At 39.9% G+C, this 17,264-nt stretch overlaps 1 protein-coding gene across 2 annotated transcripts in view; it reads right to left on the bottom strand.

Moving 5' to 3' along the window:
- Positions 1-17,264, bottom strand: part of SLC66A2 (solute carrier family 66 member 2) — a 67,402-nt gene that overhangs the window by 46,271 nt on the left and 3,867 nt on the right. The window contains exons 3-4 of one of the 2 annotated variants that reach the window (XM_065831338.2): positions 8,896-9,029; positions 4,607-4,660 (exon numbers count right to left, since the gene is read on the bottom strand). In XM_065831338.2, coding sequence (XP_065687410.1) covers positions 4,607-4,660; positions 8,896-9,029 — 188 coding nt within the window. The remainder of the gene's footprint in view (positions 1-4,606; positions 4,661-8,895; positions 9,030-17,264) is intronic. The other variant, XM_065831339.2, reaches the window with a different exon arrangement.

Raw genomic sequence — 17,264 nt, 5'->3', positions numbered from 1 at the left:
CTCTGGAAATGGGATTAAGTGCTACCATCCAAACAAGACCTCCCTCCTCCCTGAATTATGTTACCTGCACAAAGAGAACAGCAGGTCAGCAGTCAAAACAGCTGTCTACCTGGTAGATACATGTCATTCCACTTTCAGATAACAGTCAGACCCAGTAAGAAGTCAGCATGAACTCTGCTGACTAACAATACAAGACTGCAACTTTACCAGAAATGGCTGGACATTTGCCTGCTGATGGGAAGTGGTGAATGAATTCCTGATTTTGCTTTGACTGTACACACAGCTTTTGCTTTACTTATCTCAACCCATGAGTTTTCTCACTTTCACTCTTCGGATTCTCCCCTCTGTCCCACTGTGGGGGAGTGAGCAAGCAGCTGTGTGGAGCTGAGCTGCGTACCAGGGTGAGTCCACAACGGAGGTATGTCCTTCCCTGTGGCTTTACTACAGCTACTGATGTTATGTCTGCAGCTCATCAATGAAGCAATAAATCTGAAATAGCTTGAGACCTGGAAGCTGTTGCCTCATACCTTATGTATCACTCATGAAGGTAATATCAATCTCTCCCCCTTCTATTGTCAAGTTCATCCATGTCTCCCATGAAAAGAAACAGCTGGTGATCACATTTAGCCTTCTGCATCTCACCACTTGCCTCTCAAGTGTAAACCTGCTGCACGTCGTGCATTCCCAGAGAGACGTGCCCATCTGGATCCCTCAACACGGCATCTGTAAGTCTGTGGACAGATTTACCATAAGTCTCACTTGCAGCTGTGCAGGGAATTCAACTACTAGAGAGCACAGTGTAGAAGTTACATACTTTCAATGAAACCAAAGTGCTGCCCACAGCCAGTCAAGGGAAACTGTGTCTCTGCTATGTCTTCAGCTTTGCTCAGCATGTCAAGGCCTGGACAGAGAAGCACGTTGTGCACATTATTTACAAAGCACCTGTGGAAAATCACAGCGCACACCTGCACATTAGCAAGCCAGATGCCCCTGCTGAACCCAAACAGATGAAACACTCTGAACAGAGGGAGCCAGAGAGACAATTAAATCAAGTTTACATCCTTCATGGCACATGTAATCTATTACTGCTGTTCCAGAGTATGCCAACACTTAATTTATCACAAGTCAACTGATGCCCTGAGTTAAGATTGAGGAAAAAAGAAGAGGTGAAAGTATGAGTTATTTACCAGGCTGTCACACTGGCAGTGGAAACTCTGTAGCAGATGACTCCATCTGCTTAATGCACATTACTATTTTCACTTCATTATTATGCAGATACTAACTCTGTGAAGTTAACTACACAGATGTTTTATGTTTTTTCCCCTTAAAAAAAAGCAGTTTTAAATATTTTTGCAACAGGTGTTTAGTGAATGCAAGTTTTTGTCATTTTATTACTACTGTTTTAAAACTTAACGTTACTTGGATAACTTCTCCCTTGGGCTAAAAGCAAGGTTCACTGATATGGCAAGTTTTAAAACCAACTTCAGAGGCAGTGAGGGAGGAAGGTCCTTGTGATCTACCAAAGGTGCCCTTCAAAATGTTTAAACACCTACTTGAGAGAAAAAAAATAAAAAATAAAAAAATCAATGAAGTCACATTGACTTTGAGACTTACCTATCACACCAATGAGACCACCCTAAACAACTTCAAAAAACACTGGCTCTTCTGAGCTGTGCCTTGTTTAGTGTTTTCTTATTTCTGCCCCAACAATCTCCAAGACTCACAGGGCTCAAAATATGCGTATAGGAAATGTGTATTTCAGTGTAACAGATTAAGGCATTTATCCACATTTATTCTAAAACACCTTATCAAGGAAGAAAAAGAAAAAAGAAAAAAAACCCACACCCAAACCACAAACATCACTCAACTGCAGGTTTGCTCAGCCTCAGCGGAAGCCATCGAATACTAGCAGGCACTAGGTAGAATTAGATACTTGCATTAGAAAACAAAGGGAATATGGTGGTATTCCTTCATAACTAGAGCTACTTAACCCTTTTTAATTCTTCCTTTGCCTAGAAAAGGAAATGAATAATTTTATTTCTGTGTGTAATCAGGAAACCCTACAATCTGGGGCCCACATTACTGTAAATGATTTTACACAGATCGGTGAAACCGCAGCAAGCTTCCCCCACTCTCTCCACTCCGCTCAGCACTGACCGCTAGAAAGTCCGTTTTCAGAGTCACGTGCCAGATAAAGGCTTTTGCAGATAATGTGTGGAAAAACAGTGGCATTAAGTGGTATGTTGGATTACTGACAATAAAACATATCTAAAAGTAACCCCAGGGAGCACAACAGGAGTTCAGTGCCTATTTAAAGAGAGGTAAACAAATGCCTCAGTATTTATCTAACAAGTTCACCTGAAATTAATTAGTAGACCAGCACATTTTTCAGATTAATGGTTCAACAGTTCTGCAACAAAATAGTGTTCATGGATTGTCAATCTTCAATTACAAACGTAATATACTGAGCATTTACTAAGTAACTGGAAGGAGAAAGTAATACAAAGGTTTCTGAAGCCTAACAACATATTTAAGAACATTTTAAACACCACTGAAATGAACGGGAAATGAATAAGCCTATATTTTTCTTCTTGAACAGAAGTTTAATCAAATCTCATCAAAGGCATTGCAAGAATGCACTGCCACATGAAAGCACAGCAAATACTTCCCTCAACCAACCTCTAAGGGAGCTTTCCCCAGCTTCCAGTGCAGCAAAACAGCGCGGCAGGACACAGCTCAGCTAAGCCCTCTGTAAACTGAAATATGACTTATGCTGTGACATAAAACACCATGCACCCCACTCATTAAACCACCAGGACATACATCTGCGTGTACCCTATACACCAACACCTCCAAACATTCCTGATTTGTTTACACCAGTAAGAATTATCACATTTCAACAGACTTGCCTACTCCAGTCTTTAAACTAAGACTGTCCTGTTCCTTAATGATAATTCAGTTCATACCATTTTGCTAAGCAATTCCAAAATGAACTTCAAGTAACATTTATTAACCAAATGTCTCAGACTTAAATCAGTTGGATTAAGAGGTATAGTGCTTTTTTCTACAAACCTAATTTGTTTAAGCTATCAAACTACCAAGCAAATGACATTTAAAAAAAAAAAAAAAAGATAAGAAAAAATCTGAAATGACTAAAAGGTCACATTGAGTTACTTTTTTTTGTTTAACTTCAACCACCTGAAGCATTTTAAAATAATCCACTCAATCATAACCAGGAGCACAGACAGCTGTTCCTAGCTCTAACACTGTAAATAAAGCATAGCTGAATACTAGTAAAAGACAACAGGAACACAGGTACAAGGAAGACAAGTCTGCTTAAAGTTTACATTCCATTGGTTAGTGTTGCAAGCCAGGGAGAATGAATACAAATTAGAATAAAAGACAAACAGAAAAATGAAATAGTTTGATACCAAGTCCAGAAAAAAATGCTTTGAAAACATAAAAGGAAAAGGTGCTTTGCAAAATACTGGTATCAGACCGAAACAGGTAGATTTCCCAAAGCATGCATTTTTCCCCTAAATCTGAAAGGGGAGATCCAGAAGATGAATCAGTGAAAGAGAGTCTATTTAAACTTAACAGGAACGGCCCTATGGCTTCAAGAAAGCACTCTGGTTAATATTACTCTTTGGTAGTTTAATTGTGTGTATTGACAAGTACAGAAGTAGAGACTCTTCTTTTGCATCAGGAATATTCTTCTTTACCCTGTACTTTTTCAGTTGATGCCTTACTAACTCAAGAATTGCAACGGAACATAACTAGTATCAATGTCAGATTCTGAATAAGTTCAATTAAAATGAGTCTAAAAATTGACTTTAAGGAACTTCTGTGTCTCTAATCAGTTTAATTTCTTTAATGCAATATCCCAACTAATTTAAAACAAAATTACCATGACTTGACTAAAACTGTCTTTCCAAAATACTAAGAGTTGAAAATACTGCAAAGCTGGTTTGCACCTAATATTTCCTCTTCCTTCGGCAAATTAAAGAACGGATTCCAACTCTGAAACTGAAGACTGGAAGCTCTCACATTAAGTGTTACTAATTCCCAAATAACAATTTTGAGGTTTCTTTGATGAAAGAAAGGAACCAAAAATTTCACAAGGATGCAGGCATTATGCTTGAACATCAAGTGTTGTGGGAAATTTCTTATCTAGCATTCTGAACAATGCTGAAAGGCACTCCTGTATTTTTCATAGTTTCTTCCAGAGTCAGGGCTAGAAGAGGAGGAATATGAGTCTGAAGAGATGGATTGCTGTAGCATGAAATATTTTGCTTGTCTAGCTTGGGGAAGGAAAAAGGAAGATATCATTGAGATACACAATGCAGTGAATTCAATTGTTTTCAAAAAAATAACTTCTGAAAGAGAGATGAAAGCATCTTTTCCTCTATGAAAGTTAAAAGTGGGGAGGGGAAAATTAAAAAAAAAAATTGCACCAGGTTTTAGTATGTCAAGAAAAGGTAATGCAAACATTCTCTATAGAAATGATCATGCAATCATTTCTAAAAATGGTTACAAAAAGTAGCAAAGCATGAAATATGTAGTTGAGAAAACAACTTCATGCAGAATGGGTTTGTATAGTACATACCCAGATAGGATCTCTTGGGAGGTGCTTTGATTTCTTCATCCTTACTATCTGCAGCTACATAAAAAACAGTTGAGGGAAAAAAAAAAAGGGAGGGAAAGACAAACAGACTCGTATGATTAAATGCAACAGTATGTCTTTTAGTTACAGTTTAGTCAGTTAGTACCTTTTGCTTATAAAAAATAATAGCCAAAACATGCCAGAAATTTTAGTCTCCATGCTTTCTAGAAGTCTCACACCCCATGACGTTAAGATGGAGTTGAGCAGTAGAAAGTCCCAGAACAGTCTCAATGCACAGTCTAACAGCCATGTACCTCAGGGGAGAAAATTAAAACTTAAAAACAGTGAAACAGACAGCTTAACTCTTACTTTATATACTTTTCATGAGCAGAGAAAACAAGTTACCTTAGCAACACTAAGTGTGTAGATATATGTGTATAATCAGTCAAGACAATACAGTTGCCTTGCCTCCTGTGGAAAATGTTGTTCTAAAACAGTTTCAAAAAGCCTGAGCTTAAGCCAATTGTGTTGGTAAGGGCAGAGCAGACCCCAATTGCAACCATTACGCATTATGATTTTTTTCACTTTAGCCTTCCTCACATATTACACAAGATTGCTTTCCAGTGCCAAAACCAGAGCTCCTCAAGGGATCAGAATGCTATAATAAGATACAAGTTACAAAGCAGGTTAAGACAACCAGCAGTTGGAAGGAAGACAAAATTGGATGAATGACCAGAGGCAATTGTCTTCATGCAAAAACCCAAGAGCCCGTGTTCTACTTAAGGAGCCTGGGCTGTACTGTAATAAGAAGAAAGGTCTAAGAGCCCATTTTTAACAAACGCTGTCCAGTGGATTTCATTGTAGTTCATACACCCATGGTGCTCAAAATCTGTCACAATGCCTTGGGCACAATTGACAATGAATCTTTGTTGGAGAGAGGTGGAAAGCTTATTTGGGGAAAGAAACTCAGGGTTCCTCATAGAGTGGCTGTTGCTCCAAGAATATGAAGAGACTGCTCTGGCCTGCCAACATTTTCAAGAGTGACTACATGTTTTTAGCTGTCTGTATCTGCGAACACCTTGCTTCAACCTCCTCTTGATTCTCAAGTCAATACGTGGCACATGTACATTTTGCTTTCCAGTATTTTGCTCTCTAGCATGGTAGCACCATCATGCCTCAGAAATACTAAAGCACTTTGAACAAAAACGATTACAACAAAAGAAACTACCACTGAACCTTGAGCCAATTGTACTGAGTCAACACCACAGACAACAATTTTAAAGTCAGCAATAAATAGTGCTATTGTTACCACCACAATGAAACCAGGAGTTTTGCATTACAGCAGTCAAGATGCAACTTAAGTGGTGTTAAATCAAGGATAACAGATGAGAAGGTTTTGTTTGTGCCTGCTGATTTCATCTGAAGACCTTTTCACATAGCTTTCAAAGTATTCCTATGCAGGATTGAGAACTGTCCTATCAATAGAAGTTTTAAAATCAAGTTTAGGGTGTTTGTTGTTTTCTTATGTGCCTGTTCTTTGTTGGTTGGTTGGGTTTTTTTTATCTGTGGTTTTGTTTGTTTTTTACCACTTGAAAACATTTAAAACCAGGATATACAGTTCAAGTGTAAAAATTAATAAAACAGTCAGATATATAGAGGAGTTACCCTGTCTTCAATCAGTACAAGTAATTGAAGGATAAAGTTTAGATATCTAGAACAATAAGTCAGAATGACTCCACTTTCAACTTGCTTTCATTTTACAAGACTAAAAGACCTCCATAACTGAGAAGTAGCTGAGAGAAAAAAATAAAATTATGCAAGTATTCCTAGCAAGTTTTCTATATAAAGCTTACAATAAATAATCAAACATTACTAGAAAGAATCTAGGGAGACTATTTTTCATGCTATGACGTAGCACCTAAATTAAAGTACAAGTATTTCGACTGAATGGCTTTACGTCTGTGTTCTGAATTACTATTGATGTGTATTTTAACCCAGTAGCACCACAAAACAGGCTATAGAATATAGAACAAACTTCTTAGGATAAAGAGAGACTGCTCCTTAATGCTTCAAGAAATTTTAAGTAGATTTTAAGCACTCATTACTTCAGGGACCTCATCTGTGAGAAACAAAAGAGAAAAAGGCAACTTTCACATAATTCAAAACAAACTGGTAAACATACACTAATGTGACTGAGGGGTAAATACCGCATTTAACAGTAATACAATAAAACAGCAAACTCCCACTGAAATATTCTATTCTATTCATTTCCTAAATATTTTAGATTATTTTGCAGAAACATTCAGAGGGAGGATACAAACGAAAGAATAAAAGTGCTTAAATTGAAGACCAGCCATGTGAAAAATAATAAATTCTATTACCATATAGAAATTGTGCACCTTCTCTTCAGGATTCTGCAAGGTTAATCAAAAACACTGATTTCAAACACAGCTTCTCACTGCCCCAGTAAGCTATGAGGAAAGAAAGTAAGTATACAGATTTATCAGTTTCCCTAGGTCACCATAAAACTTAAGAGATAAGATTAGGAGTAGGATTAGAAACACTGATCTCACTCCTACTCATATTATGCTTGAAATGCAAACCTATCTCCTATCTTTTGCCTCGCTTGGAAGGAGCTTTGTATGCATTTATGTTTATTCTGAGCCACAGCGCTACAGTTGACCTTACTAAAAATCAGCTACAGGTAAGAAAAATATTTTAGCTGTTCTCAAAGTTTGTGGAAGAATGCAAGCCTTTTGATGGAAACAAATAATTAAGGTCCACATGTAGGTAAAAATCAGTCTCTCTAGCTAATTAAACACATGACAAAGTGAGTTTCAGGAAAACTGACCCAATGACACAACGCAACCTTAAGGAGTTTCCATTACCTGGTAAGGGAAAAACTAACTATCCTTTAGGAGACTGTATGTCTTCCAGGGAGAGTTGTTTAAAGAGGGCTATATACCAGACTGAATAGCCTCCCTTTTTGTCCAAAGGTTACTGAAGAAGCCTGGAAGAGTGCGCATGTAAATATGCACAAGGATTATTTCCTCTCAGAAAAGGCAAACAGAGAAACCTTTCTGCCACTTCACAAAGTGCTAGCATAGAGAGCAAAGAGGGGAGAAATTCCCCTCCCAAAATGCTTCCTGGATTTCAACTGCTGCTAAATCTGGCTGAAAGCAGTTCTTAAGTCATTCATCCTGCCAGACTATTAACCCTTGTGAACACAGCAGTTTGTGTTTTTTGGACTGGAGTGCAGCTCCTCTTCCATATTAATTCACTTACCTGAATAGTTTCACACTACACTCCACAGTGAGCGGGAATGGAAGTAGCTTCTTAGCTATTAAATAAATTACCCTACTGCACAGCCAGTAGCTGCTGCCTTCTAGTGATGGCTGTGGACATCTGGAACTGGATCAAACTCTCAATTATTATGGAGTGAGGGAAGAGAACAGATGGAGAGAATAAATTATATGTCCATATTGGCAAAACAACTGATGAAAAGCTGACAGTGTTAATTCTGTTCTTGTTGGTAACAAACTGTAACATAGAACGTTTTAAGTCAAAGTCAACACAGAGAAACACAAAAAATATTTGTCTCACATTTCTTATCCGGGATCAAAAAGCAAGGACTTTCAACAAAGCTTGAATGTTTCATTAAATAAAGAATAATACTCTGGCCCTAACTGAAATTATCAATGCCTAAAAATTAACACTTAACTAAAGTAAAAAATAAGTGAAAATTCTCATAAATCCCAACTAATCCCACACTAAAGTCCAACGAAATAGTATAAAAAAGACATGGTTTTGCAACTACGATATGACAGCACCTGCTGTTTTGACAACCAGTAACTCAGAAACTAGAAAATAAATTATGTACAAAATCAAGTGTCTGCAATTGCAAAATGAAATTTCAGATAATGGCATATGGTCATATCTAAGAACTTGGTAGAAAGCACAACTGAATAAAATAACTTCTTATTCTGGCAAAGATCTTAAAAAAAACCAAATCTAGGCTAGCTCAATGGCATAACAGCCAGCTCTATATTCAGGCCATGGTGTAAAATACTAAGGAGAAGTCCCATTTCTAGACTGAACCAAGATCCATTTGAAACAAAACTACAGCTATACATATTTACCTGGAAAAAAAGCAATTTAAAGAAAAAAAGTTCAGGAAGTGCACCACTGAATTATTAAGACACTGGATTGCAATTCAGACAGAACTGTCCAAAATACAGTGCACCACACTTTCAAAAAGATTTATCCTGCAAAAGCCAGTTCCTGTCACTAACCTGCAAAAGAGCGGCGTTTTATATTTAGTTCGTTGGACACACGTACTTCAGTGCACAGTTTTAGCATCAGTAGCATAGTAATGATCATGATAATGCTTTGCCACAAAAGAGGGGATTCAAAACGCCTTCCAAACCTGAAAAAAAAAAAAAAAAGAAAATACATAAAACATCTCAAAGATTACAAGTGTTGTACTCAGTTATTTTCATTTTTGATCCTATCTAAGCACCTGAAAAAGGAAACCCTAACAGTAACAGGAATGAAAGGCTGAGTCTCCAGTCAGATCTAGATGCACATCCAGTAGCTCAGTCATAATCCTCTTATGGGAGCATTGGAGGACCTTATCACAACATTCCTGTCGACTGATCCTAGAAATTCTGAAACCAGAAGCTTAAGTCTTTGCTTTCAAATCCAGCAGTAAACCTACTACTTTGAAAGGAGAAGCAGATTCATTGAGCTGTAAAGGCAGTAGAGAGACCAGAGAGCTTTGTTGCATTAATACCAGTTATGTGCCCTCTCCAGGTACGCACTCCGTAGATTTCACAAGGACCTCTGTGCAAAACTTACCTCTCTACATTTTTCATTTTTAAGGTGAAGCCATAAAAACAACCGCATTTGCCCTATAAAGAAATAAATACCCAAAGGCATAAGCTTGCTAGTTTTAATATAACATCTTCCTACAGGGAACGGGGTGGGGGGAAAAAAGGTGTAATGCTTTGTCTGCCTTCTCTGCCTCTAGATTTCTTGAGTAGAAAGACCAGGTCTGCAGAACACACCAATCAATTAATCTATTTGTGTCTAATTTGGACCAAAGTCGGGGAAGTAAAAAGTCCCAAAGATGTGGCAACTGGACATATATAACTTGTCCTCTCCTGCCCACCCCCTCATTTAATTTCTGATTGCTCATAGATGATGCTTGGTGGGGACTACTGAACCCTTCCTGCACGTAACACAGAGACATGAACTCAGGTTGTGATCAGTCTTTACTGAAGAGCTTCTGCCACAGGAAAAATCAGGCCCTTTGGTGAAGACCAGTGATGCCCCAAGCTCTTCCTGCATTACTCGATGAAAGGTCAGCAATCCTCACCATACACAAGGGTGTAAGCTTTTAATATGCAGCCCTCAAAAGCACATTAGATTTATAATAGGAAGGATGCACTCTGTGCTCAGTTCTGCCAGGTTTTATGTCTTGAAGACAGAGATGCTGAGGAAGTGGCTTGCTGAAACATATTGCTATGCTCCCCAGCTCCTTCAGCCTACACCACGAAGCACACAGGCTTTCTAAATTTCCTCATAGCACAGTTACTAAGGCCACCCCCTGAGCACATCATATTACTAGAGACCTTGGCCTCACAGGTATGGCAACCATAGCCCTCTTTTTGACAGTTCCTCTTTCATAGCACCCTGGCAAAACGTGATTTCTGATGCTTGGGCTACTTTCATGGCAGAGTTCTGTGTTAGTAAAAACCAACTAGGTTCACCATCACACTTTCTCATGCAACTCTGAATTTCCACTACAGTCATTTCACAAGAGAGAGATTTTTTTTTTTAATTTTTTTTTTTTTTTTTGGTTATAAATTAACTAATAAAGAACAGGAGAGAGACTGGAAAGTCCTTGACTAGCTTCCTTGGAAATCTTCCTGTGCAGAACAGCCAAACAGCCCACACCAATGAAAATGACGAAGTATTTCCTACCTAACAGCATTCAGCTAAAGAAAAGTACGACAACGCCTTGAGCCTCCACACCACTGCCAAAGACACCACCAGTAGCTATTGGAAGAACAGCAGTTCTGTGTACCTTAGTCCCATCTCTTCTTTCTACTGTTGATGTATTTGTGGTGGGCCACATGAGAACCATTATTGTAATAAATCTGGAGGATACTATAAGGAAGGAAATACAGAACACAACTGTCACCACATGTGGAGTGTGCTCTGGGTAAGATTTTCACTGCACTAGGAAAAAATGCAGGAGAGAAGAACAGAAGTTGGGCCCGGCCTACGACCTTGATCCCAAAGCTTTCAGCTTGTGTTGATGACTGTGGCTAAGTTCCCCTGAACTACTGGAATTCACCACTGCTATATCTGTCTCTTATTCAGGGAATGAGAAAAAAAAAGGGAAAGACCTACTTAGAATTACAGAGCAGTTAAAACTGTTTACATCAGGCTTAGAAAAAACCATCTTCAATTACAAATGCATTTGCATGTAGAAATATAGTAATGCATTTAAGAGGGGCTGAGCTAGCAGCACAATAAACTAGAAGCTATTATGATGCAAAATCCAGCACAGGTCATTGCAAGGTTGCAGTGGTGTGCTCCCCACTTCCCCTCTTGACTTCCTCCATCTCCTTTTTGACCTGACCTTTTCCCCTAAGCTGGATCAAATGATGATCACCACTGGTGCCCAGGATGGGTGCATCTGGTGTTGATGGCTGAATCAACTCAAGGTGGATTGGGGGAGACAGATAACACAATAGCCAAAGGCTTATCTATGGTAAAATGCCCACCTGGCCACAGGGCTGGCCTCAGCCTGACTCAAGACAAATTTGGAAGGAATTATATCTGCAGTCAGTATGCAAATATGACTGAGTCAATCTTCTTACTCCACAAATACTGGACAGCTCAGAGCCCATTGAGCTCTCCTCCATGGCAACACGCTGCATGCCAAGCTATCCCTTGAGTAGGGACACTTGTCAAGGTTACCCCTTGAGGTTTAGAGAATCCTTATCACATCAGATAATCAGTAAGTGAATTGGGAAAAAGTGCACTGAAACTTTGTAATCTTAGCCAAGTGATATTAAGGATTAATTGCGCATATATAATCCTTCAGACATAAACTACTGACCAAGTCTGAGGCTAAGTTCACATCTAGCTGCACCTAGACTCTTCTCCGAGAAGGAGTTTAGAAAGCAAGGGGGCCCATTCTGAATGTTGCGACTCAACGGAAGAGTCTCCCTAACAGTCTTGTCTGACCTTGTCTCCTGTGCAGTAAATAATCCAGCATACTTCACTATTGAATCTTGCTAAACCACTGTCACATTGTTATCAATAAACATATTGCTGCTTCTCTCCTGCAAATGAAGTACATCACTCTATCCATGACAAATGTTATTTTCTCCCTGCTGATGAGGTTATTTGCCATTCAGTAATGGGTACCTCACAAAAGTATTGCTTGTGTTATAAACATCGACCCACTACAAACACACATAAGCATGGCCGCCTGTTGCCTGATAATAACAATTTGCCATCACCACAGCCTTACTGGAAACAAGACGTGAAGCATTGCTGCAGATTCTCTACCCCTTAAAAAATGGGAGCCGGGGCAGGGTTGCGGGGGGAGTAAAACAAAATTCACAACATACAAGAGAGCTAAACTGTAAATTTAAAAAAAAAAAAAAAAAATTTACAGGTACTTCAAACAATGCACAACAGCCAAAGACAATAAAGGTTACACAACAAAACATATCCATGTGAAATACATCTCCTCAAACACCAATCACCAAATCGAGTCTCACAAGCAACAAAACCTTCTAAGCTAAGTCACATCTACAAGAAATCAAACAGCTCTCGTGGAGACTAATAGGTAGAGTAAACAGGCCATGCCCTATACCACACTACCTGGACAACAAGACTGTAGGGAATACCAGTGTCAAGGACCACTGTGAGGTTCTCAAAGCTTTAAAAGTAAAGCCAGAACAATCATTTTTCTCAGGATCATAGAAAAAAACACCACTCCAAGTTGCTTACTCAACTTCACTCTGATATTGGGGCCTGCCACAGCAACACGGATCCAATTTAAGACTCTTCAAGCCATCTTGAGCTAGGAGCACTGCAAGATGCAAGCCCTGCAGGGACAGTGTGCTGTTCCACGTTCTGTTTACTTTCTGCCTTGCAGATGTTATTCCTATCTTTGCCAAAGAAGAAGCTGGAAGGGGAGGAACATTAAATTATGAGAGAAAGATGAAAAGCATTAGGATACTCCAACAGGCTCACAGAAAAGAACAACTTTGAAGTTACTCAGTTGCTCTGCATTCCTCAGAGGTCAGTACTGGGACCAGCACTGTGTAACATCTTTGTCAGTGACATGAACAGTGGGACTGAGTGCACTCTCAGCAAGTTTGCAAACAGCACCAAGCTGTGTGGTGCAGTTGACACATCATCCGGAGACAGATACCTTGACAGGCTGGAGAGGTGCACCCGTGAAAACCTCATGAAGTTCAACAAGTGCAAGGTCTTGCACAGGGGTCGGGGCAATCCCAAGCACAAAGACAGGCTGAGAGGAGAACAGATTAAAAGGAGGTCTGAGGAGAGAGACTTGGGGGTGTTGGTTGATGAGAAGCTCGGTATGATCTAGTAATGTGCACTTGCAGCCCAGAAAGCCAGCCATATCCTGGGCTGCACCAAAAGAAGCGTGACCAGCAGGTCAAGGGAGGTGATTCTGCTCCTCTCCTCCACTCTCAGGAGACCACACCTGGAGTCCAGCACCGAGGCCTCTAACATAATAAGGACATGGACCTGTTGGAGTGTGTCCAGAGAAGGGCCTTAAAGATGATCAGAGGGCTGGAGCATCCCTTTTATGAAGACAGGGTGAGAGAGTTGGGGTTGTTCAGCCTGCCAAGAGAAGACTGTGGGGAGACCTTCAGCAGCCTTCCAGTACCTAAAGAGGACCTGCAAGAAAGCTGGAGAAGAACTTTTTACAAGGGCATGTAGAGATAGCACAAGAGGTAATGGCTTTAAACTGAAAGAGAGTAGATTTAAGTTAGTTATAACGAAGAAATTATTTGCCATGAGGGTGGTGAGGCACTGGAACAGACTGCCCAGAGAAGCTGTGGATGCCCCATCTCTGGAAGCGTTCAAGGCCAGATTGGATGGGGCTTTGAGCAACGTGGTCTAGTGGAAGGTGTCCCTACCCATGGCAAGGGGGTTGGAAAAAGATGATCGTTAAGGTCCCTTCCAATCCAAATCATTCTATGATTTGATGACACTCTCAAGTCCTGGAAATGAGGGAGTCACCATTTTCACCCCACAACTACAAGGTTATGTGACATAAAGTGAACAACCATCATATTTGCAGTATTCAGGGAACTCAGATCTCATATGTCAGACTACAAAGACACAAAGAATTTTTCACTGTTTGCTTAATACTATAAAACCAAAAGATATCTTTTTTTTTTTTCCCCTGTAGTAGTTAAATGTGCAAAGAAAGTGGGGGAGAGGCTTACATTTTATTAGTATTTAAACAGCCTTAGAATGATTTGAGGTAATGAAGAGAAGTGCTACAGCAGAGACTAACTAGGCATTAAGAAAACCAACTAATTCCATTGGTACGACTCAGTCCTGTTGCAATAATCCTGCTATTCCAGTCCTGAGCCTACTCAAAACAGCAAATGCCAATTGTGGGAGTGTAGGAGGAAGCAGCACGGTCAGGGTGATGGTGATCCGGTTGTACCAACAGCAACCAGATTCTTTTCAGAGACGTTTTAGGAAAAGAGCAAACCCTTTTTTGTCCACTCTAGTTTGGGCTTCTTTTGCAGACACCATCTCAGCTTCCACCCGCTAGCTGGTGTCCCAAGGCTGTGCCAAATCTGGGGCAGGGCCTCTGGTCTGTCCTCTGCCCCAACACAGGCAGGCCTGATGGGGCATGACCTCAGCTCACAGAGGCAGCTCCACTCACTGCAAGAGTGGAAAACACCAAAATTCCAAGAGGCCTCATGGCTCTGGGTCAGCTTTTCCAGCTCTTTGGGAAGTTACAGATTCTAGGCAAGATGGAAAGCATGCAGGATACTGCACATACCACCAGGGGCATGAGACAGCCCAGGGTACCAGCACAGCAGCTGTCTTGAAGGACAGCCCATACAACCACAGGATTTAATCAGCAGGAAGAAAAAGAAACAAACTAGTTCTACAACAAGATCTCATGATATGAGAGTTTTTGTTTTGTACATTAACTTCCAGGACTTTATGGAGTACCCAAAACAAACTTCTCACTTGGACATACAAAATCCTAATTTACATTTTGTACAAAAGAGCACGGCATTTTGTCCTTGCTGTCTAGCATTTATAAAAAGGAGGAGGAATTGTGTAACACTTCTGCTCTCAATATCTGAGGATGATTCCACTAGCAGGCCATATGTAACACAATCTTTTCAAAGCCTGTCAGCCTGGTTTATAGCACCATCCCACCTTCCCCACATGGTGAAAGCTGGCAAGATTCATTTTAGTAACCGAAGTCTTAAACGCAAGTTTCTTCTTCCCACAGAAGTCCTACAAACAGACATCACTGGCCCACTACCTGAAGCCAAAGCAACATCTGACAGCAGGGACCTGATTCACAAGGAGCACAGTAGGTGTTAGAGCAAAACAAACAAACATGTAGGAATCTACCTCAGACAACATCAAATCCAACACTTTCCTATAAATTACTTCCAGCTGCACACCTGTCTCTGTAACCCCCTACTCATAACAGGGAGCTTATTCCACTGACTCCACCACAGAGAGCTCTCAGCAGTTTTCATCTTTTCCCTAACCATCAGAACCTTTTTCCAGTTTGTCGGAAGGTAACTGCTTTATGAGAACAGCTCCAAAACAGGACTGGTTTATTTTATCTTGTTTGGATTTCTATGGTGTTGCTGTATGCAGTTTAGGCCAGTGGCCCACAGAATTGCATCTCAAAACCCCTGGAAAGAATATTGTCTTCCCAGAAAATATACAAACCATATTATACTACCGCAAAAACATTTTATGGATCGCAAAGGTGAAAAAATAAGTCAAAAAACCTCTCAGAATAGCAGGGGGCATAAGTACTTTTGGTTGCGCTTACTCAAGATACAAATAAAAATGCCTACTGCAGACTTCTAAAAAATCTGCAGTTCTCTTTCCTCTAGCTATATATTCTGATTTTAATATTAAAAGAAATCATAATTTATTTCACCATAAGCTCTGTTTTTTGTTTTTTTTTTTTTAAAAAAAAAAGACAGACAGAGGGAAGAGAGAAAGAACTCACAAGTAAGTTTTTCCACATCCTCCACCCCCAACTGATTACACAACTCTCTCCCATCTTCTTGTTCCTGTTTTTGATCTTGACAATGCAAAGCCCGTCAGCTGGCAGAGCGCAGGCCACATGAAGCAAGCAGATACATCCACCGTGGTCACAACTGAGGTGAAGTGCCACAGTGCACTCTGAAGCTGGCCCACAACCTCAGAACAGCCTAGGACAGCTTAACCAGATGATTAACTACCTCGAAGCTGAAGCATCAATAAGATTCGAGGTATCTCTTGGATGAGTCTTGAACAAGAAATCTGAGTTAATTCTAGCAAGTACAGTAAAAATTAGAGAATAAAAATGGTAATCAAGTGTTTTATGGAAAATTCTGAGGGAAAAAAATTTACATGAGATTTTTCTTGATATATACCTGAGTTACAAAGGCATTGCGTTTCAAACTGCCTCTTCTCCTTTACCCACAGCGCAGACCTTCTCTGGGCTGACCAGTCCAGAAGTTGAACTGAGTGAAGAGCAAGAAACAATGACCTAGGAGGACAGGAGAAGCAGCACTGGCAATAGCAGAATGACTAGAACAAAGGAGCAGCTGATACCAATCATAAATCACACTGGCCAAAATAAAACTAAATTATGACTAAAAATAATGCTAAATTGAGATCAAGTGTAGTCACAGCAGAAAATCTACTTTTCACATCAGCAAATGGAGATTCCATTGTGTGATGCTGTTAGCACAGACTGTCTACGGCTTGTTTTTTTTTTTTTTTTTCCAGAATCCTCTTTAAAAGGGCCAAAAACTTCACACACAGAACCACAAGTTTGCACAGTCAAACTTCCTCCTTTTTCCTAAACAAAAGCCATGTGTGCACAAAGTGGAATCATGCCCACTGCTATTCATATGCAGTCTCCATTCTTGTAGACCAGTCTTTTCCCACTGCTTTTCCACAAAATTCTGGCATATAACTCATCGTTGGAACAGAGTAGGGCCAAACACAAAATTGAAAGTAGAAATGTCTCTTTAAAGATAACATCTTGAGATACTGTGAAACAGAGAAGCATGAAAAATGACTTAATGGATAATGTATTACTGTCATCACTAGCAAACAGACGTTACTTGAGCACACCCTGAAACTAAGGGATTAGGTAGGAGGAATACAAGGAGAGGCATCGCATGAGTCCACTTTAAAAGACAGCCTAATTGGAGGAAGAGAAATTGTGAAAACAGATAATTGGGAACAGGATTGTTATCCTTGATCTCAGCAGTATTTTGTTCATTGGCTACTGTCACAGTGCAATACACCAGCTGCAACTCTATTGACACATAAAACATGCCAAGAAGATTAGGAAGTAAATACTCAGAGGGGAGACAAAAGGACA

This window comes from Patagioenas fasciata, chromosome 2, assembly GCF_037038585.1.
Source record: "Patagioenas fasciata isolate bPatFas1 chromosome 2, bPatFas1.hap1, whole genome shotgun sequence".
NCBI lineage: Eukaryota > Metazoa > Chordata > Aves > Columbiformes > Columbidae > Patagioenas > Patagioenas fasciata.
Note: the sequence above shows the minus strand (reverse complement) of the source record. Positions and strands in the feature narration are given on the sequence as shown.